This window comes from Globicephala melas, chromosome 9 (genome assembly GCF_963455315.2).
Source record: "Globicephala melas chromosome 9, mGloMel1.2, whole genome shotgun sequence".
NCBI lineage: Eukaryota > Metazoa > Chordata > Mammalia > Artiodactyla > Delphinidae > Globicephala > Globicephala melas.
Window position 1 is genome coordinate 36,509,770 of NC_083322.1, and position 22,838 is coordinate 36,532,607.

The window sequence follows — 22,838 nt, forward strand, 5'->3', positions numbered from 1 at the left end:
TCAAAAGTGCAGGTGTCCTGGGGAACCCCTAAACTTGTGGCTGGTGTCTGAAGTGTGGGCAGGCTTGTTGGGGATGATGCCCTTAAACCTGCAGAGTCTGATGCGAACTCTGGGTGGTTAGCATTAGAACTGAATTACAGTACACCAGTTGGTTTTGGGCCAGTTGGGGTTGGTGACAGAATTACCAATTCCCCATTTTTTTCCCCCTTAGATCTTTATCATTTTTAATGTTCAAAAGTGAAACACCAAAAACTGCTAAAGGATTTTTTTTTGTCCACTTGGCTCAGCATTTGGGATCTTAGATCCCCAGCCAGGGATCACACCTGTGGCCCCTGCAGCAGAAGCACAGAGCCTTAACCACTGGACTGCCAGGGAAGTCCCAGCCAAAGGTTTAGCGTTAACAGGTTTATACAGAAGGGCATGTCTGTTGTAGTTTGCTGCACGTGGTCTTGCCTGTCGGACAATTTAAAAAGCCCTACAACATTAAACACAATTCTATTTCTGGCATCTAAAAAATTTATCCCCCTACTCTGCTTAGAGCAACTACATTCCATCTTTGATGTCTGGTGGATTAAAAAAAAATTACTGTGGATATATGAAAGGGTTCTGAGCCAATCCATAGAACTTAGTCTATATAGCCATTGTGGATGTTTTGGTAAGTCTTCAGATGAAAAACAGTAAAATTTAAAGACATACATAATTGCTACCTGTTTCCGAGGAATTCCTCATTGCAAAACATACAACTGCCTTGAAAACTGTTATCATTTCGCTCTTGTTGCTGTTGTTCCAGAATTTCTTTCTGTAAAATAGAAACACAGATATATGATATTATCTTTAATAAATCCATAGTTAGCTAATGAAAAATGTCATAGTCTGGATGGGAGGAAATTGGGGTAGAAGCATAAAAGGAAGTATGTGAACACTGATGATATTTTGAATTTCTCCATTCCTGTCCTTGTACCTAAACTCCAAGTCTATACTGTTAAATGCCAGACAACATACCATTAGGATAGCTATGTAGGAAACTTGAAGTCAATAGGGTCTCACCATCCTTCACTACTCTGTCCTTCCTCTGTCTTTATTAATCATCTCCCAACCTCACTCTCTTCCAAAAGCAAAAATGTGCTCCTTTCTGTAATTCTCAGTTTAGTTTGTAATCAAGTTCTGATCAATTTTTCACTTGGACTTTCATATTACTTCTCTCCACCATTCCCAATGCCATCACCCTGAATCCAGTCTTTAATCAGTCATTATGAGATTACTGTAAGTAAGTCTCTTAGAGGGTCTGCCTTATTTCAATCCTTTTTTTCTATCATATCCATCCTCTCTTTTGTTGCTAGAAAAACTTCTTAAAATTATTTTCATGTACAATTATCCTGTTACTCTCCAACTCTAATAATTTAAAATTTACATTGGTAACACCCTATTCTAATCATGGTGGTTCTTCTACACATTGTTTTTCCATGAGGTAATTTTATTTCTCTTTGCTGTTTCACTCTTATAAATATTAACTGTTCTTTAAGGTCCAACTTGATCCCCATTTCTGCCATGTAGTCATTTCTGGACTACAATAGTTAAGAGCTCAGACTCTGAAACATCAAATAGAACTAGATTTGAATCTGGCTCTCACCTGTACTCAATATTTTATTTAACATCTTTAATACTCAATTTTCTCAATTTTAAGATGAAAATGAAAATATTACCTCATAGCATTGTTTATAGGATTAAATCAGAAATTTATGTACAGAATTCAAATTGTGCATGTGTATGGTCAAGCCACTCAAGATGGCTGTTCTCTTGCTCTCTGTACATCCCCTGACCAACCAGTGCCTGCTTCACCTATACCCTATGCACATGACTGACCTTCTTGTGTACTTGCCCCAGGCCCCAGCTAGTGATTGTTCTCATCAAAGGGGCGCTGAGGTGTGTGCCTCTCTACTGGTTTCCCTGGTAACTAATGAGCTCACCTGATGTCAATTCCCCAATAACTGGTAACTTGCTTTACCGTCATCTCTTTTGCTTGCTTTTATCTTCCAAATGGATATGAAGACTCTTTGAAATTAAAAGAAAGTCTTTATGCTGTTCTTATTTTACACCTGCATATGACTCTCCAGCTATTCTTATAACATGAAGCTCAAAACACGAACTTCATAAACTTTATTGCTGATTCTGTAAATATCTGTAGGACAGCATAAAAAATGAGCTTGTATCTAGAAGCTTAACAAATTCCATGTGGCATTTCTGGAAATGTATCACCAAACATTTAGAATTATTAATCCACTGAAGAAAAAAATTAAGAAGCTGCCAGGATAAAAATCAATTCAATCAACTTCTGGTTTCAGCCATGATGAAATAATGGATATAACACTTCTCCTCCCCTTGTAAACTACTGTAAAACAAATTGCTTCATATATCTTACCTTTTTTCAGAAAATGTATAATAGGGACTTCGCTAGTGGCTCAGTGGTTAAGAATCCGCCTGTCAGTAAAGGGGACAAAGGTTCGAGCCCTGGTCCAGGAAGATCCCACATGCTGTGGAGCAGCTAAGCCCGTGCGCCACAACTACTGAGCCTGCGCTCTAGAACCCGCGAGTGACAACTACTGAGCCTACGTGCCACAACTACTGAAGCCTGTGTGCCTGAAGTCTGTGCTCCGCAACAAGAGAATGCACCACAGTGAGAAGCCCACACACGACGAAGAGTAGACCCCGCTCACCGCAACTAGAGAAAGCCCACGCGTAGCAACGAAGACCCAACACAGCCTCCCCCCTCCACCACACAAAAAGAAAATGGACAATAGCACATGGCTGTGATTGATGAGTAAAAAAAATAATACATTGCCAGTTTTCTGTTGGGTAGTGTTTTCCAAATTGCAACATAGGGAAGTTAAACCCAAATGAAGGTTATGTATCTACCTCACTTGGTGTAGAAGGAAAAAAAGACTGGCATTCAGGATACAAAAGCAAGGGGAATTTGTGGGACAAGGTACTAGAAAGAAGAGAGCTGCAGAGGAGGAGCTCAAGAAACCTGGACTGGGATTCTTTTTACCTTGGTCCAAATACTGAGCTGTACATGTATAGGGCAGAATCTGTGAGACTTTACAAAGGAGTTGCCAGGGTCTGTGAAGATTCTGGAAATTACAGCACTGGAATATGTTGGAGCTTTGACATACAGAATGGAGACACCTTGCTCAACACTTCAGGCACACAGCAAATATAAAAGAACACTGTTTACTTCATGAAGTTTAGGGCTTTATGCTGGCAGCAAGTGGATAGATAAAAGCAAAAGAAATAAAGGGAGTAAGGTTGATGTATCAGACAATTTTAATTATTGCTTTTTTTTTTTTGCAGTACGCGGGCCTCTCACTGTTGTGGCCTCTCCCGTTGTGGAGCACAGGCTCTGGATGCGCAGGCTCAGCGGCCATGGCTCACGGGCCTAGCCGCTCCGCGGCATGCGGGATCTTCCCGGACCGGGGCATGAACCTGTGTCCCCTGCATCGGCGGGCGGACTCTCAACCACTGTGCCACCAGGGAATTATTGCTTTTTAAGTGAATCTTACATAAAAACTGAAAGTGACAGTAAAAGTCAAATTAAAGGAAAACCGAACTTTTACAAACGTATAGTTCGACTAAAAAAGAAAACACGCTTCAGAGCCCTATATTTACAACTTTGGTAGCAGCAAAACCAAAAACCCAATAAAGCTCTTGATAAAGATCACTATAAACATCCCACAGTAAGGCTGAGCAATACTTTCTCTGTCTGCTCCTGTTTTCAGCCTACAAGACCTGTTAATGCTTATTAAAAATCATCATCTCATATTTCTCAGGCTGGTGATGATATAACCCAAAGTTGGCTAAAGAAAAATCTTATTCAACTTAATATTTCCTTGGTTTTGACTCAGCACAAATATAACAGATTTGTGAGTCTAAACCAGAGTGATACTGAGCCATCTACAGTTTTCTTTGGCCAAATTTAAGTTTTATCAGTTGACCCTGAATTGCACAACCTGAGTGTAGACACCTGAAGTTGTGTATAAATTGATTCTTCTTAGGAGAGCCTAATTTACATTTTGGTGAATTAGAAGGAGCATGGAGTAGACAGGGCACTAAAGCAAGAAGCCACTTTTTTAAAAAAAAAATTAATTTATTTTTGGCTGTGTGCGGGCTTTCTCTAGTTGCAGCGAGCAGGGGCTACTCTTCGTTGTGGTGCGTGGGCTTCTCATTGCGGTGGCTTCTCTTGTTACGGAGCACAGGCTCTAGGCGTGAAGCCTTCAGTAGCTGTGGCACGTGGGCTCATAGAGTGCAGGTTCAGTAGTTGTGGCTCATGGGCTTAGTTGCTCCGTGGCATGTGGGATCTTCCCGGACCAGGGCTCGAACCTGTGTCCCCTGCATTGGCAGGCGGATTTCTAACCACCGCGCCACCAGGGAAGTCCCCAAGAAGCCACTTTTTAATGGCAAGTAACTAAAACCACGCTGTTCTTTTGTTCGCATTCTGGAGGTTGTCTCATATGGTGATGAGGTGGCACTGTGAATTCTCTGCTAGTTTATCTGCACTACCTAGAGACAAGGGCTCTAGAGTACCTGTGTCGTCCCTAATCTGGCAGGTTCCATACAACTCCTTTCATTTTTATCTAAGTTCATTCTTTCACGATCTGCCTTCTGTTCACTGCACAAACTCTTTTTAAACTCTTTCCCAGACCTTCTGCCAAGGGGAGCTACTTAAACCATTCGTTGTTTCACCTCTGCTTTCTGTTTATTTCATTTGCATAAGACTTTTCTCATTTTAATAACATCAATGTAAGAAAGAGTTCTATAATTGGGAAAAATGGACATGGCCACCAGGCAGTTCAGCTTTGGATTCTCTGCTGCAACTGTTCAGCTCCAACTTGTATTCTTGCCATATTTGACTCTTGTCGTTGCAATAACATGAATACTCTACCTATTCCTTCTTGGCTATTTTCCTGTCTCCCCACTAACATATTCTATTTCTACTAACCACATCTAACCTCTCCAGTAAGATTTCCTTCTGACCAATGCTGCTCAGTACTGGCATTTTAGAATTTGAGAACTGAAAGGGACCTCATGAAACTACGGACTAACTCCCTACAAAGAGATGTTAGGGTGACCTGTTTAAAGCTACAAAGCTACTTGGTGCCATATCCGGATACCACATTTGCTTTTTTTTCCTCAGAACGTACCCACTGTAGCATATCTAGACACATAGCATATAACAATAACCTTTCTATTTAGTGAACAAACAAGTTCAGAATCCAGGGGATAGATATCTGGAAAGGTAGGGCAACATAAAAATTTTTCTTACAAAATATCCACGCAAAAACTTCATTTAGATGTCTTAGATGGATTACTTCTCAGCATTTGAGGCTTTAGAACACAGTAAAATAACAGGAGAGATAATATATACAAATGTGATCATGCCTTATTTCTGACAATTATAAAAAGAGGTATACTGGCTAAGTTGATTTTCTTGATCGTAGAAATTTTAATTTGGTATTTAAAGGGTTAATAGTTTTACACAAAATGGTTTCCAAGACACCTCTCATGTTTTCCCTACTTTCAAAACTTGAGATATGATTTAACCTTTTCTGTATGATGTAGGGTCCTTGCTATGAACAATTACTACTATATTGTGCTATAACGTATCAATTTACTTTCAGGATCTCTTTGTCCCTACAAATGACTCTAAACTGTTGTGCTCTTCTGGTTGGCCTTCCTTCTCACTCTTTTATGGTCATCGCTGTCAGTGAGTCTACTTCTGCACCCACCAACTGGCTCTGCCATCTACACCTCCTTTTCATTTGCTATCCTCTGCATAGACCTCCTGTTTTTCTCCTTAAACTAGAACAAGATTATAGGAATTCCTAAAATCCAGCTAAAGAAAAATAGATAATCAAATTCTACGGATAAAATTAAGTCAAATTTGTTTGGTATCTGAGAAAGAGGAGCTCCCAGTATTTGGATGGGCTTTGTGGAAGTTATTTTTACCTCATAGGGATGCTTTTTCTCTGATTTCTGTCCTCTGTGCTATTTGGATCTACTGAGGTTACCAGATACCAGATGGACAGATTTATAGGAAAGACTTTCCCTGTACACACACATTTAAAAAGTATGTTTATCCAAAGCATGTCCAGAGAGATGGAAGTCAAAATCTGATTGTAAATGGACCTTAAAAAAAAAACCCTAGTATATAAATATGTAATGACTATATCTGAAAGTGAAACAATTAGAACTGGTACTTAAAGTAACATGAAATAGCTCCCTGTTTTCTACTGAATAAAATCCACAGTCTTTAGAATGGCATTCACATTGCTTTGTACCTGATTCTATTCTAGGTTTTTAAAAGCCTTCTCTTGCATTGCTTCTCCATATAAACTCTGTTACAGGGAAAAACAAGAACATCTGCTATAATCTGTGTATTACTCTTCTCAATAGCAGTTCTCAATTACTTATTGTGATTCCTCAGGCCACTCAATGGTCTGGAGTAACTGTTCTTTTTTTCACCCACCTTTGCCAACTGGAGTTCTCTTCCCTAATCCTTCAGAGCTCAGTTCAAACACTACATCTCTGTGGTGAGTGGGAACAACAACTGATGGGGACTCAGGAGATGTGTATTCTTGTCCTGGTTTTGTGACTAACTAGCTCTAAATGTGGCCTTAAGCATGCCACTTCTCTAGGACTTAGGTTCTGGTGATCTCTAAATTGCTTCTGAAACATTCTACAAATCATAAAGTGGACTGACCCTGACCACTTCTGTGCTACAAGTATCTTCTTTTGCCACCACAGTATGTAGTGTTCCATAGACATCTACATTGCTTGGTCTTCAAGAAAACTATGTCCCAACCATCTCTACTAAGAGAACATGGAGCTTCTTTATGTCACATGTACACAATTTATTAGAGTAGACTCTTAATAATACATGATAACTACATTTACACCCCCAGTGCAACAACATACACACTACAAATGTGAATGCTCTCCTGAAAATCAGAATGAAATTCTCAAAGGAGACGAGTTTATAAAACAATTGATTATCTCTTACTCATATAGGACTGGCACTTCATATAGACTATAAAATGGAGAGCTTTCCACAGCAATAGTAAGTTGGTATTTATTTAAACAAAGATAATAGCCTACTGTATATGTAAACTATCCTAAAAAATGGTATTTATTACGGTTATTAATTTAAAAGTTCTAAAGTAGCTGTTTTTTTTAAAAAACTCACAACTGGTAATTTTTAGAAATATAAAGAGTTACATACAGAATTTTAGATTGCTATGGGATAGGAATTTGGAGAACAAGTTTTTACTTTTTTTCACTTAAATGCTTTCATTTTAATACAGTATATATACTTTTAATAAGTATATATCTTAAAAGCATAATTATCAATTCATGTTTCTAAGATGACTTTTTGAGAGAAACAGGAGATGCAAGTCAAGATAAGGAAATGAACTAGAATGATAATTATTAAATCCAACAATTAAGGAAACTAAGTATATTGAAGTAGAATGTTATTGTTTTATTCTTTAAACATATTAAGAAATAAAATAATGGCAACACACTCTCCCTCTTATCTACTCTAATAAAGCCTACTCTATGAAATGTCTGTCTGTACATTATAAAATAGGAAATTATTATTTCTTAATATAGGAACATGAAATATATAGATATACTTTTAGTGAAATTTTACTTATACATAAAATAAATCATGTGAAGATGAAAAAGAAATTATTTTAATTCTGCAACTATTATATCCTATAATAGCTTTCATCATCCTGTTGTAATCAATTCAGTAAATTAAGAAGATAGTTCTCATTTATTTGTTGAAATTGGCTTTGCTGACAGTTATGTCAGGATATGCCAAACGAGTTAGTAAACCTGGAAGCTATTCAAGTCATGTAACTCTGTCAGTGTCTCTTATTTTCTTACCATTTTTTATGATGAAAAATTTCACAAACAGGAAAGTTGAAAGACTAGTACAATGAACATTCCTATACTCAATATATATATTCAATAATTGTTCACATTTCACCACAGCTTCCCTCTCTTTTCACACAAACACAGACACACACACACACACTATACACATATATATTTACCACTAAACATCTTCTGTTTTGTTGAATCATTTGAAAGTAAGAGAGTGAGCTGCAGACCTCATGACACTTCACTCAAATACTTCAGCATCCCTCTTCTAATAAGGACTTTCTCCTATATACAACCATGGTGCCACTATCATTATACCTAAGAAAATCAATAATAATTCCAAAATAGTATGTAACATCCAGGCAATATTTAAATTTCTTCAACTGTCCCAAGAATGTCTTTTAATGTTCTTCTCTTCCCCAACTCCCACCAAGACCATCATCGGTTCACACATTTCATTTGCTTGCTGGGTGCCCTGCTGCCAAATCTTTGTCCCCCTCCCCTTCCTCTTAAAAAAAATCTTTTTTTCATCCATCCGATTCCCCCACTCTCTAAATCATAAGCCACAAAATAACTAACCAGCCTGGGACTTAGGCTCTGAAGTCTGGTAAAGGGAAACTTTTCCCAACTCAATAATGGTCTTCTAAAGTATATGGATGACTGCTAGGAAAACCTTGTTAATTTTACTAATTTTATGTAATGTACCCCACCAGATAAAAAGCTTGCCAAGGGGCAGAACTGCTTGGTTCATCTTTGTAGTCCCTACTGTGCCTCACCGACAGGAGTAAGCAATAACTGTTGAATGGAAGTGCTCTGTTTCCTATGGTCTCTACTTCCTCAGACCCCTTGAACAGTCAGGAGGGATCTAGGTAAAAGAGAGCCACATCACCACTATGTCCCTCCACCCTTATTCCCACTGCTGCTAACTTGGTATGATGTGACAAAACAACACTGAGCTTTAATGATTCTGTATTTCCTCCTTCTGTGGCACACATGTTGATTGCTGCTGATCACGCGTTAGTGAGGAAGAAACTGGGTGGAAGACACTTGGGCAGTCAAGAACAAATTTTTTTTCTTTCCTCCTGCCCTTCCTTCCTTTCTTCCTTTAAGCTTGGTATCTGATAGGATTAATCATAGCATATGTTTGAAGTCACTTATGAACAGAAAAATATAATATTAGGAGAACAATCCATAGAAAGCATCACAAAGATGTGCAAATCCAAGCCACCATTTTTGTGCTTTTATTTTTCTAAAAAATCCCATGCTAGGTAGATAGACTAGATTTTATTCATGGATTTACAGAATAGAGGGATGAAGAGAATGTCACAGATGTTATACGTTGGAACTTCTCAAAGCAGCTGACGAAATCAGATAAAATTTTCATTACAAAATAGGCTTGGATAAAAACCATAGCTGTAAGAATACAGCTGAGGTATTAGGCAAAGAGTCATAATAACAAGCTGTATGTTTATGTAATTGGTTTAAAATGTCAAGAATGGTAGCAAACGGGTCAGTGCATAGTCTTTTATCTTTATTCATAAGCCGAAGCAGAGGAAACATTAATGAAACAGCAGACATAGCAGATGGCATGCAACACCGTCACAGGGGACTGACATATAGGTAGAAAATGAAATTTGTGAGTTAGGTTGGAAATTATAAAAATCATCCATTTTGGGAAAAAGTAATTTAGAAAATGTCAATTTATAAGTATTTGTACACAGGAAAGAAAAAACTGATGCTTAAATGACAAATCCAATGGAAACAGCTTGCATTAACATAAGGAAGTAAAACTAAGGCTGATGTTATTAATTACAGATATCAAAAACATTTTATTGATACTGACATATTAGATTCACAATAGTTTCCTGGCTAAATGGCTGTATGAGTGACTATGAGAGAAAATCGCACACTCTGAAGGTTCCCTCCCAACCTAGCTCAAAGGCAGCAGCATGGCAGAACCTTCCAGGAATTCTCAGTCCAGGAGCCCAGTTGCCCTCCTCCAATAAAGAACACAACACATCTCCCTAATAAAGGTAGAGCAGTGGACCAAAGGCTCCACAGAAGGGCAGTAGAACTCCTTATTCCTCCTGCTTTCTATTTCTAGAACCATGTATTATCTCTGAGGTATCTGGAATGATTTCATTTAAGTATTTCAGGTGATTACAAAACAATGTAGCATAAAAATGAGTAAAGGAAGAAAGAAAAATTCATGTGGGATGGGCACATAAATTAAAGATAAAAAATAAAAAGAAGTATACGTGTACACGTATATACACACCCAAACCCACACATTCACACTTATAGGTGGGCCTCAAATTTGGCTATCAGCTTCCTTAGATGAGTGAAACAGATGGACAGGAGTTTGTGTAACAAAGAATTTGGCTGGCTTTGTCCCCTGTTCCTAGGAGATAACCTCTAAAGCCTTGGAATTTCTTGAGTGGCTGGAGTGTCTCTGTTATTCCTGGTGGGCCCTTTGACTCCATCTGATAGTTTATGCTAATGAGATAACTCAGAATGGGGACTGCCATGCCACAAAGACCAACCATATGATTAGTGGGTTAGGGCTTTGAGCCACAGGATATCAGTCTGACTTCAGGAAGGGGAGGGGAACTTGAATTTGAGTTTAACCATGTGGTCAATTAGTCAATCAATCAAGCTTAATGAAGTTTCATTAAAAACTCTGGACACCAAAGCTCAGGTAAGCTTTCCTGGTTGCCAATACTGTGTGTATGACACACACGGATGTGCCAGAAGGGCAATACATCCCTGGGGACAATGGAAGCTTTGTGTTTGGGGCTCTCCCAGACCTCACCCTATGTATGTCTCTGGCTGGTTCTGATTTGGACCTATTTCTACAATAAAACTGTAATCATAAATGTACTGCTTTCCTGAGTTTTGTGAGTCATTACTGCAAATTAATGAAACTGAGGGTGTTAGTGGGAACCCCTTGAATTTGTAGCCAGCTGGTCAGAAGTGAAGGTGGCCTGGGGATCCCCCAACTTGTGGCTGATGTTTGAAGTGAGGATAGTCTTGTGAAGTCTGGCCTAACACTGGGAAGCTAGAAGTCATTGAAAATAAGTATACTATGTGATATAATGGGCAATATACCAAGAATAAACAGACCAAACAAGATGGACTGTTTCTCATATTGATTCTCCAAAGCTGTCTCTCGTGCCAAAGCATATCCCAAAACTTAGTGAAAGCAACACAGAGGGGTGGGATAAGAACTGTCATGATGCAATACAGATACCTGCTTCCTCTTGATTAGAGGTTGAGAGTTTAAGATTTCCTAGAAAAATTATGAACTTCCCAAAACAATTTTCCCTGAACATCGTTTTTATAAATATCGGTTGATAATATTCTTGACTTTGTCCTTCCAGTCAAGTAGCTGGAATGTTACTTTTCTAAGCTCTCACTTGGATGCAGAGCCACTGGACTTAGAAGGTAACCAGGAGACATCTGAGTTGACACTCTCTTATAAAAACTGCATAGTCCTAAACGTGGACTGGAGTTGACATGGAAAGTCATTTAATTCTTTGTCAAAAATGACTCAAGGGGATAGCCACACACCAGACAAAAGAGTCCCCTAGAAAAATCATTTTAAATCCCTACCTCACCCTCCCAACACCAATTACTAGTCTCCAAAGTTGTACTTAATTTATCATAGTCACAATTTTTAACATGGATTAAATTTTAAGGAAGGTGTCACCAGTTGCCTAGCTCTGACTGGGTGGGTGAGTGGGGGGTTGTCAGGAATGTACTCAAAGAACACCTGACAGTGACTGACATAATTTGCTGGCATATACTCCAAAGACAAACTTCTAGCAAAATGTATACCAAGGTAACTAAATGTGGTAATTTACTGATACAATATTCACTGATACCTTGGTCAAAAGTCCAAGATTAGATACTAAACAATAACAGGTTTTGGAATTTATTTACGACAACTAGTTAGTAGAGCCAATTGTCTCTTTTAGTAGACAGATACATATGTATGTATATGTGTTTCTGAATTGTATGAAAAGAGGAAAAGCATCTACTTTAACCAAAAGTGGCACTTAATCACTAAGATATTAATTAAAATAAAGCAGAAGGAGGAAGAATTTCACTCTGCTTAGGATGAGGAAAGCCAAAAGAGAATATCCTTACAATAAGAAAAAGGTGGATAATAAAAAACCCTAGAAAAACAAACAGAAAAACCCACACACAACTTTTTTTTTTATTTTTGGCTGCATTGGGTCTTTGTTGCTGCGTGCGGGCTTTCTCTAGTTGCGACGAGCAGGGGTCACTGTCATTATACTCCAATATATGGATAAACTGTAACTTATTAAAGCATTGCCCTATTGTTGACCATTTGAGTTTCATGCAACTGTTTTTTTTTTTTTTTTGCGGTACACGGGCCTCTCACTGTTGTGGCCTCTCCCGTTGCGGAGCACAGGCTCCGGACGCGCAGGCTCAGCAGCCATGGCTCATGGGCCCAGCCGCTCCGCGGCTCATGGGATCCTCCTGGACTGGGGCATGAACCCGTGTCCCCTGCATCGGCAGGCGGACTCTCAACCACTGCGCCACCAGGGAAGCCCTCATGCAACTTTTGATTGTTGTAGCTATAAGCTAAGCTGGGATAAATTTGTGCCAATCATGTTTGTCTTTTTTTTTTAAAATAAATTTATTTTATTTTTATTTTTGGCTGCGTTGGGTCTTCATTGCTGCGTGCAGGCTTCCTCCAGTTGTGGTGAGTGGGGGCCACTCTTTGTTGTGGAACGCGGGCTTCTCATTGTGGTGGCTTCTCTTGTTGCGGAACATGGGCTCAAGGTGTGTGGGCTTCAGTAGTTGTGGCACATGGGCTCAGTATTTGTGGCTCGTGGGCTCTAGAACGCAGGCTCAGCAGTTGTGGTGCATGGGCTTAGTTGCTCTGTGGCATGTGGGATCTTCCCGGACCAGGGCTTGAACCCATGTCCCCTGCACTGGCAGGTGGATTCTCAACCACTGTGCCACCAGGGAAGCCCCACACAACTTATTTTGACTCCAAAAAGCTGAACTCAAAAGGTAACCAGACAAGGGACTTTCCTGGTGGTCCAGTGGGTAAGACTCTGTGCTCCCAATGCAGGGGGCCCAGGTTCGATCCCTGGTCAGGGAACTAGAGTCCTGCATGCATGATGTAACTAAAAGATCCTGCATGCTGCAAAGAAGATCCTGCGTGTCACAACTAAGACCTGGTGCAGCCTAAATAAAAATAAATAAATCTTAAAAAAAAAAAAGGCAAAAAGACAAATTGAATTCCAGAAGGTGACAAGCTCTCTGAAGAGAGGCAGGGACTCAAGAACTATTTCACCTTTGGCAGAGCATGAGACGAAAAGGGCAAGTAGGAAGAAAATAGCTAAAATTTTAAAGAAGTTTTTAAAGGCTAAGTCCCTGGGAGCCTTGGACACAAAAGGATCCAGCTCTTTTCCACAGGTTTCCTCCAAGTTCTCGGGAGAAAGACTGGGAGTAGGGCAAAGAAACATGAGGATGAGTTGCATGTAGAGGCAGGAATAACTGTATTAAAACAAGGATTATCATGACACAATACAGTTTCTTAAAATACAATAAAACCCAGTGTTCTCAGCATTTTGAGATGAGGGAAACTTAAGTTTATGGCAATATCAAGACATCTTAAATGAGTAAGAAAACACATGTCAATGACTAAAGAAAAACAGTAAAACAAAAAAGCCAGAGAGAAATTTCTTAACTGGATGATGATATACTCCCCCAAATCCATGAGATTTGATCTAATATCTCACCTTTTTGAAAGATATCAGTACATCCTACCCTTTTTTTTTGGGGGGGGAGGCAGGCCTCTCACTCTTGTGGCCTCTCCCGTTGCGGAGCACAGGCTCTGGACGCGCAGGCTCAGTGGCCATGGCTCACAGGCCCAGCCGCTCCACGTTATGTGGGATCTTCCCAGACTGGGGCACAAACCCGTGTCCCCTGCATCGGCAGGCGGACTCTCAACCACTGCGCCACCAGGGAAGCCCCATTCTACCCTTTTTGAAACTGCAATGATAAAGGCAATTACCATCTGCTTGCTACATAGGATACACAGTCAGTATATTTCTCCTACTTTGAATCTCCATGAGGTGGCTTTTGAAGAGTAAGGAAGAAACAGAATAGACCGAACATCTTTAGCAAATTAACTAGTGGAGAAAAAAATTATAATAAAAAAAAGAGAAGTTGAAATACAGAACAAAAAAAGCAAGAGTTAAACACGTGAGAGCTAGAAAAGCCTTATTTCTATTTGTATTCAAGATAAAAGGGAATCCAGCCCAGGCAAGACGACGAGGACTTTTAAAAATGGAAAGGTGGCTATGGGAGACTGCAAAATAATTTACACTGAAGAAAAGAGAAGCTATCAGCATGGCATGGATCAGTATAGTATTATCTGTCCGAGGAAGTATTTTACTGGCTAAACTCAAGCTCAGGTATAGCCCTATGTTTCTCTAAAGATAGAGGCAACTCCAAAAACACACTATCTTCAAGTGTTAAAAGAAAATATAAGCAGCTTAGGCCCAAAGGAATAAGAAATTCCTATCTATGACTGACCTAAGATAATAAGTAGATGAAAAAAATTCTTAGCAATGGAAACAGAACACTATTATTTGTTTACATATGTATTTATGTCCTGTTCATCCATTTTTATTAATTCTAAAAACTGACTATTTTGAAAATGTCACATTTGCTTATAGAAGGAAGATCCAGTTTGATAAAGAATCCCGATAGAGAAATGGTGCTTAGAGTTGGAAAACAGGAGTTTGAGATCCTCCCTTCCTATTTAATACATTATATAACTGTGGCCTTGAGCATATCTCCTAATATCTTCAAACTTGTTTTTCCATCTAAACAGAGATAATGATATTGCCTTAGTGATCTCACAGAGCCAATGTATATAAAAAATGCCATGCAAAATTTAAGTTCTTGTTGAAGAAGTTCAAAGTGGTAAACTTTAGGATTCAGTTTAGTATTGTTTCAGACTGGGTTTACATTTGTTTCCTAAATGAAAACATTAATTAATCTGAAGGTTAATATTACTCAGTGGACACTCTAGCTAACTTGATCTTTGTTGCACTGTTAATAATAATGTTACATTCAATGGGAAACATCATCTTATATTTGGGAAAGTTACTGTAGGTGCAATTAGAAAATTTGTGCTACAAAGCTAGGAATTATGCAGGAAAGGTATAACATTATACTTTATAAGTCACTGATATAATTTGATCTTTTATTAAAAATCTCTGAAATCTATACAGAAAAGTGGCACAAGGGAGAATAATCTTCTTAGTGGGAGATAGGTAATTTCATTTTGTTGTTTTATTGTTGGGGGAGGTGGGATATATGAAGTAGCAGTAAAAAAAAAAACAAAAAAACTGTTTCTCTCTAGAGGATCAAATTGTTATATAGGTTAAAATTTTCATAAAATACTTATAGCTGTCATGAATGATCTCTCAAGCTGACATTTATAATAGTGATTAAAAAAACCCACTTTGATGCAGCTAAATAGATGTTTCCCCTCGTCCCAGTTTAATTAAAAGTTATATCTTGCTCTGGGAGCTTATGACTGCCATTTATCTTCTACTGTAGGCAAATGTAAAAACCAGTATTTTTTTATGCTTATGTGAAAAGTGTGAAAAGTGTAACCCATGATTAAAGATGTCTGCCTCGGTTATTTCACCTCTCTTCCTTAAATCAGGGAGATCTGACTATACGGCTCTATAGAAATGCCACACAAATACTCCAGGATCAAATTTAAGTTAATACTTTATGAACAAGGCTCAGAGAAGATACAAAACTGAACATGACAGTCCCAACCATTAAGAGGCATCTAATCCAGTAAGAAAGAAAGATTTTTAAACAACTAACTATAATTGAAAAGCCAAGTAAAATACTGTATTAATAGAGCTTAGAAGAGGTTATTAATTCTGACTGGTGGCATCAGGAAGCTTTTGTGGAAAGTATGGTATTTGAACAATGTCTTGAGGCGTATGTTATTTACACAGGTGGGGCTGGCATTCCTGATTGATGACGCAGATTCCTGAAACCACCTAACAAACGAGTAACTGTGAGACAAGTAGTGTTTTCACGAGAGTATAATCTCTAGATGGGCAGGGGCTGTGGCTTATTTCATCCACTGCTATATCAACAGAATTTAGAACAGTGTCTGGGGAAAGATAAATATTTATTAAATAAATGAATAAACTGGACCCTGGGTAATTGAAAGAAAAAATGGGAAAAGATACTGGAAATGCAGTTTGAGCCCAGAAAAGCTTAAGAATATGTAGATGAAAAAGACCACTGCAGATTTTAGGAGAGTAAAATGATCTGCTATGTATTTTAATATTAAAATTCTGGAGGCAATGCTAATTGATTAGAGAAGTGATTCCACCTACAAGGTAAAAGGCACTAGGAGTGCAAAGAAAAGGATGTATATGGGACTCAAAGGTGGAACTGATAGGACTTGACAAATGACTTAGGTATGGGGATGAGTTAAAGATGATTCCAGAAACTTCCAAACTGAGTGACCAGGGGAATGGTGGTACTATTATATAAGAAAAGGGACACAAGCAAACTACAAATTTTGGTAGAGAAAAAAATAAGTTCAGTTTTAGGCACATTAAAATTAAGGTGTTGATTGAAAATTCATATGGAAAAGTTCAACATAATGCAAGTTAGAACTGGAGTTTAGAGGTAAGCCAGGAAGAAAGCTGGAGATGAACCAATCAATGGATATTTACTCTGACTGCCTGTTGTGTGCCAGGACCAAAATTTAAGCCATGAGCATAGCAGTGGTATTGATGAGAGTGCATCCCCTGGATGGGGGACCTTGGAAAACTTACCCATTTAAAAGAAAAGAGGGAAAAGAACCACTGGAGGAGATTAAGGTAGAATGATGGGATCAAGGGAATATTTTTAAAGAAGGAAGCTAAAAGGGAGGAAGGTATACAAGCTATTCAAACCCTCAAGAATCTTTCCTAATTCTGTAGTTCCACCTTCAGAGTACAGATGAAAAATTTCAAAAAGTGTCAAGTAGGAATCAAGCTCTTCAAAAAGAAAACTGGGAACTCAGACACATCTCATAAATGTCACAAGGAACCAGTGAGGTCTAAAAAAGAATGGAAAAAGTGGATCATTTAGATTCTATATGCCTCCAGCCACTCACACAGAAACAGATTTTTTTACCCCCCAAAAAATGGGGCTTGGAAAAAACACCAATGTGAACTTAGCAATATAGTGAGTGCTAATGAAGGATATTTAAATATAAGACATAATTCCTACCTCAAAGAAATTACAAAGTCATTTTGAATTAACAGCAAATCATACACAGGTATTTACACTAAATCCTTTATTTAGAGTTCCAAATGACTTTTTATTTAAAATTTGTTTTTGGCCATGCCACGTGGCTTGCGGGATCTCAGTTCCTCGACCAGGGATCGAACCTGTGCCCCCTGCAGTGGAAGCACAGAGTCCTAACCACTGGACCGCTAGGAAATTCCCTAGAGTTCCAAATGAGAGAGTACATATGAACGATACCTATGCAAGTCATCACTAACGCAAATCAGGAGAGCAAATGCCACTCTAGTTTGAGGGTCCTCTCTCATGGACTTGAGATCCTACTGACACTGAGCTGAGTTCATTGAAAAACACAGACTGGATTATATACCCATTACCATGAAGCAATTTAAATGGTTTAAACTACATTTAAGTGCCTTTCAGGAATGGTACACCAACTCACACTCTTTTAAGTGGCTGAAAAAGTGCTTGTCCTTTAATACTCTTGCCACCATTTAGTGTTATTGTTCTCAAATCTTGTTAACTTGATACTTTTGTTGAAGACTGGTTCATTTGATCATTTGGACTTCTTTCTGGAAATGTCTGTTACTGACTTGTAGAGCTCGTTGTACAAAAAAGAGAGACATCCTGTCATTATTGCCAACTCCCAAAGAAAGATCACCCACACCAACCTCCTGCTTCCACACTACAGAGCATAAAATTACAATGAAATGTCTGACTGCAAATTCAGCCTGTCTTCCTGTTACTTGGCAAATCTTTTCTTTTTGTTGATCTTCTAGCCACCATTCCCAGTGGTAGCCTATTGTAAGCCTCCTCCGCTTTCCTGAAAGTCCAATCCTAGCCTGAATCCCCTCCCTACACAGACCTATAAGATAATGAGCATCCAGGACAGAGCAACTATCAGCCTAGAATAAAAAAGAGTACAAGAGTTGTGGGAAGCAGAGTAAATAACTACTAGACTCGCACGGCGTGGCATGGCTTAAAAAGGCAGGTATTAGGCACATCACTTAGCTTAAAGCCTCAGCTTTGCTTCTCATTCACTAAGTGCTCCTGGACAAAATCATCTTTCTATGCCACAGTTTCCTCATCAGTAGAACAGCATTTAACAGCTATCTCACAGGGTTGCTATGAAGCAAGGATCTAATGCAAAGGCATGGCGTATGGCTGGCACTCAGTAATTGTTAGTTTCTTTCCACATCTCCAAGTTGGTCTGTAGTGAGAACTTGCCAGCTTTAAATGGATTTTTATACAGCTACATTTATCATCTTTTCTTCATTTCACTCTCATGGGCAATGAAGAGACATCAATGGGTCTTTCTCATTAGAAAGTCAATCCTGGCACCAAAGGATTTCCATGATTTAGCTTCATCTTACCTCTTCAAACCTATCTCACACTCCTCCCAAAATCTTTCAGATCAGACTTAACTTTCCTGAATATACCTTGAACATACAGATCCATATGTATTTTCCTCCCTTTTCTACAACTCTCCAAATACCCAAATCCATCTCACTGTTAAGACACACTATATTGTTATTTGTATTACTGGCAACATTTATTGAGTGCTTTCTACATAGCAGATACTATCGTAAGTATATCACAAGCATTATCTCACTTAATCTTCACAAGCCCTACATTCTATCATTATCTCCATTCCCAAGAACACGTTTGCGGTTTTTCTCTAGATTGTACACTCTTTTATGACATGACCATGCCTTGTGCTTCTTTGTATGATCATCTAGTTAAGCAGGAATTCAATGAACATGAATGTATGTATACACTGACTGCAATTTCATCATATTTTGTTTCTTTTAAGCTGCCATAACACTCACTTTCATCAAATCTACTACTCTGACAAAGTATAAAGTTGGTAAAAAGATGGGATGTTGTGATTTGTCATGAGAAATGTATATCTGGCCTTAGCCCCCATTCCTGGCACTTGGCTCCTAAAATCCAGGGAATTACTCAGTGTTGAGAGCTCTAAATGTGGTTCTTGTTATGCTAACGAGCTGACTTTCAGAGAATACTAGGTAACCTAAGGACGAGAGCCAGCTATGTCCTTCTGAGGGCTGGAACTTTCATCCCCCTCAATGGTCAAAGATTTAATCAATCATGCCTACGTAATGAGGTTTCCTAAAAACCCAAAAGGACATGGTGCAGAGTTTCCAGGTGGATGAAGCTCTCTGAACTTCATCTACATGCTGCCTTGGTGGGCCTCAAATTCCATGGGGACAGAGCTTCTTTGTTCAGGATCTCACACTATGTATTTTTTCATCTGGCTGTTGATTCACATTCATTAATATCCTTTGTAATAAACCAGTAATCTATTGAGTAAACTAGTTTCCTGAGTTCTGTGAACCACTCTAGCAAATTAATTAAACCCAAGAAAGGAGGGTCATGAGAACCTTTATAGGGGTTCACAGCCAGTTGGTCAGAAGTACAGGTGACAACCTGGATTTGCGATTGGTATATGAAGTGGATAGCAGTCTTGTGGGACTGAGCCCTTAACCTGTGGGATCTGATGCTATCTTTGAGTAGACAGTGTCAGGACTGCGTTGAATTGTAGAACATGCAGCTGGTGTCAGAGAATTGCGTGGTGGTGTGGGGAAAGAACCCACATGTTGGAGGTGGTTTCACAATCTTAAAAGGTTACCTAAGTTTTATAGATGTAGATATTTCTAGGGACTTGAGTCTGTCTACAGACATACAACAAAGATTCTGTGTATCGAGTAACAGTAATGGCTGCTGAGTTAGTTTGAGTTCTTATAAAGAAATACATAGGGGTACTAGGATTATGTCAGTTTGATCATTTTTGATTAAGACCACTGTGAGTAAGAGTGAAAAAACTCATGGAAATAAAAAATTATGAATAAGTACTACCAAACAAAATCCATAAAATTTTACAGTCAATTTATCCTTATTCTGCAGATTTCTTAGATATTACAATAGGGAAAGAAGAGAAACTCAGGAAGTCCTGTTTCTTCATTGGGTTTGCATACTTTTTCTTACATAAATCAGTATCCAACAACATCATCTCATGTTTACATAATATAATGTGCTTCAGGGGACTTTCTCAAATCTTACGACTTTGTTAGACAGGATTTATTTTCCTCCTAGATCTCTTGAGGATTTAGCAGAAACACTGAAATCATAGTTTTCTTTCACAACGTATCTAGCCAAGTCCAAAGATACAGGGAACAGTTATAAGTAACCACTAAAGGAAGAGCAAGTCATTTTCAAGTAATAGTTGAGATTTAGTGACAAATAATGGAAAACTGGATACTTTTAAATAAAATTACTAACTTCAAAAAATTAACCAATTTCTGTTCAACTTCTGAAAATGAAAATTTTCACACCTGTATATGCTGTTATCTTTTTAAAAGACTAAAGATGCTGAGATTTTCAAATCAGCTTCCTTATCGTTAAGGCTGAAAATGAGAAAGACTATTATGATCAAACTATTTGCTTAATTCATAAAGGGGCACAAAAGAAGTGCTAGTGCATAGCACATTCCAGGGGGAGAAAAAAGGTTAATCAATTCAACTCAATTTTAGCTGAGGGCATTCTTCCACGATTGCTGAACCCTAGCATGTGTCAGGCAGCTAAAATTACACTAAAATGTGTAAGCTCTGTTGTTATTTTAGAGATAATCCAGGAAGCAAAACAAAGCCAAAAATTCTCTCTGCATTTTTAACATGAAATGCTTTACTCTTCAATCAAGTGTCTACCTTTCCTGTTTTAAGATCTTTATGTATTATCTCCTCTTTGTGTATGTTTGAAAGTTTCCAGAATAAAAACAAACAAAAAAGGGCAATAACAAAAATGATTTTGTATGTGTTTCCAACACACTGCTCATTCTTTAAAATAACTCTTACCAGTCTCTGCTTCTGAAGTTCTTCTCTAAGTATTCTATCTTCTGGTAAAACATCACACAGCAAAAAATAATTGTCTTGTTCTTCTGTTGAGAGATCAGGAAAATAAATAAGAAATGATATTTATCACTTTTTCAAAAAAAATTTATCTTTCTTAAGAGAAATATATCTATCTATGTCTATGATGATCTCTCTTCTGGTATATAGTTCTGTTTTAGCTTTACTGAAGTTATACAACATGAACAGAGCAATTTAATTTTAGCTACTATTTAAGAGAATTATAAGAAAGATTATTCCTTTGAATTTTTGGATTGCAGGGAAAAGATGGTAGTCAAGATGTACACTTACCAAATGGAGCTGTGGAATTGATTCTTATCACACTACAAAAATCTGTAATGGGCTGTTCAGTGAACCTTTTCCTCCAATATGAAATGTACCTTAGAACAATCAAAAACAAAGAATGGTGAGAAGACTCAATACACTACTTACTTTAGAATATAGGATTTTATAAGAACATTTAATTACCCTAAAGCAATAAATCAAATGTTGACTGAAAACTTCTAGCTAGAAAATTTGTAACTAGAAAGGCAGCAGAGCATTGTAGAAATATGAAATAAATATTTAATGAATGACATTACCCTGTAAAGGCATGAAAATGATTAAATTTTACCATCCCCAAATTCAATAAAGAGACATATGGAAAAATTAAAATGAATTATTTTTATGTGATAATGAAGTTTTTTTGAAATCACATCTAAGTTTATATGAATTTAAAATGCAACAATGATTAAATAGGCTTTATCACACATTTTCCAATAAATTGAAAGTTAGGTGGTTATCTTATACATCAAAAGAACAGATCATGATAATGCAATGAGAAGTCAGTCTAAATTCAATATCTATATAACAAGATAGAACAATTCCATACGTCCACACTGTGTCTGAAATTTAGCTTTTAGAATAACAGCCAAGCTTGCAATTCCTGTATCTAATGAGTTGAGTTAGAAGAAGGACACTGGCTATACGTAAAAGCAAAGCATAACACCCAGACCTGCACTATTTGATGAAAGAGGGAGTAAGATGACAGGATTCAACAAGCTGTTCATCTTTCCATTTATCTAACAAGATTTATATTGACAATTACAATTTCATTTATCAAAGAAGAAGAAGAAGAGAATGTGATCTGCTTCAAGGGGGAAAAAGGAAATGGAAAGGTTGACTCTGCAGTTGACAATTTATCAGGCTACATGTTGATGGATAAAAAAGGAAACTTACAACAAAGGATCAAAACGTGCACAAGAGATGGAACTTAGTTAAACAGACAAAGCACACAGAAAGAGTATATTTAAATGGCTTGATATAGCACCTGTGTCCTGCACATAGTAGGTCCACACTAAATGTTTTAAAGAGGTAGAAGAGCATTTGAAGATTCCTGTAAGGTTCTCTAAGTAGTTCTCCAGCTCCCAATATTTTGACTCCTTTTTAATCTCTTTTTCTTATTTTCCCAACCCATGGTGCTCTATAGAAAGGGCATTCATTATACATTAGGAAAAAAAAAATGTGCCGGGAGAGAGGTCTGAGAGAAAGAGAGAAACGTGACATGAGCTAATATAAAATATAAATGGATGACAACACTGAATATAGAATATATAAGTAAAAGAAGTAAAAGATGGGCTTCCCTGGTGGTGCAGTGGTAAAGAATTCGCCTGC

General features: G+C 38.0%; 1 protein-coding gene across 3 annotated transcripts in view; it reads right to left on the bottom strand.

Moving 5' to 3' along the window:
- ZNF277 (zinc finger protein 277) overlaps positions 1-22,838 on the bottom strand; it is a 115,875-nt gene that overhangs the window by 25,211 nt on the left and 67,826 nt on the right. For all 3 annotated transcript variants that reach the window (XM_030857586.3, XM_030857581.3, XM_060305396.2), the window contains 3 exons: positions 21,477-21,565; positions 21,132-21,214; positions 708-799 (listed from right to left, as the gene is read on the bottom strand). In XM_030857586.3, the coding sequence (XP_030713446.1) occupies positions 708-799; positions 21,132-21,214; positions 21,477-21,565 (264 nt within the window). The remainder of the gene's footprint in view (positions 1-707; positions 800-21,131; positions 21,215-21,476; positions 21,566-22,838) is intronic.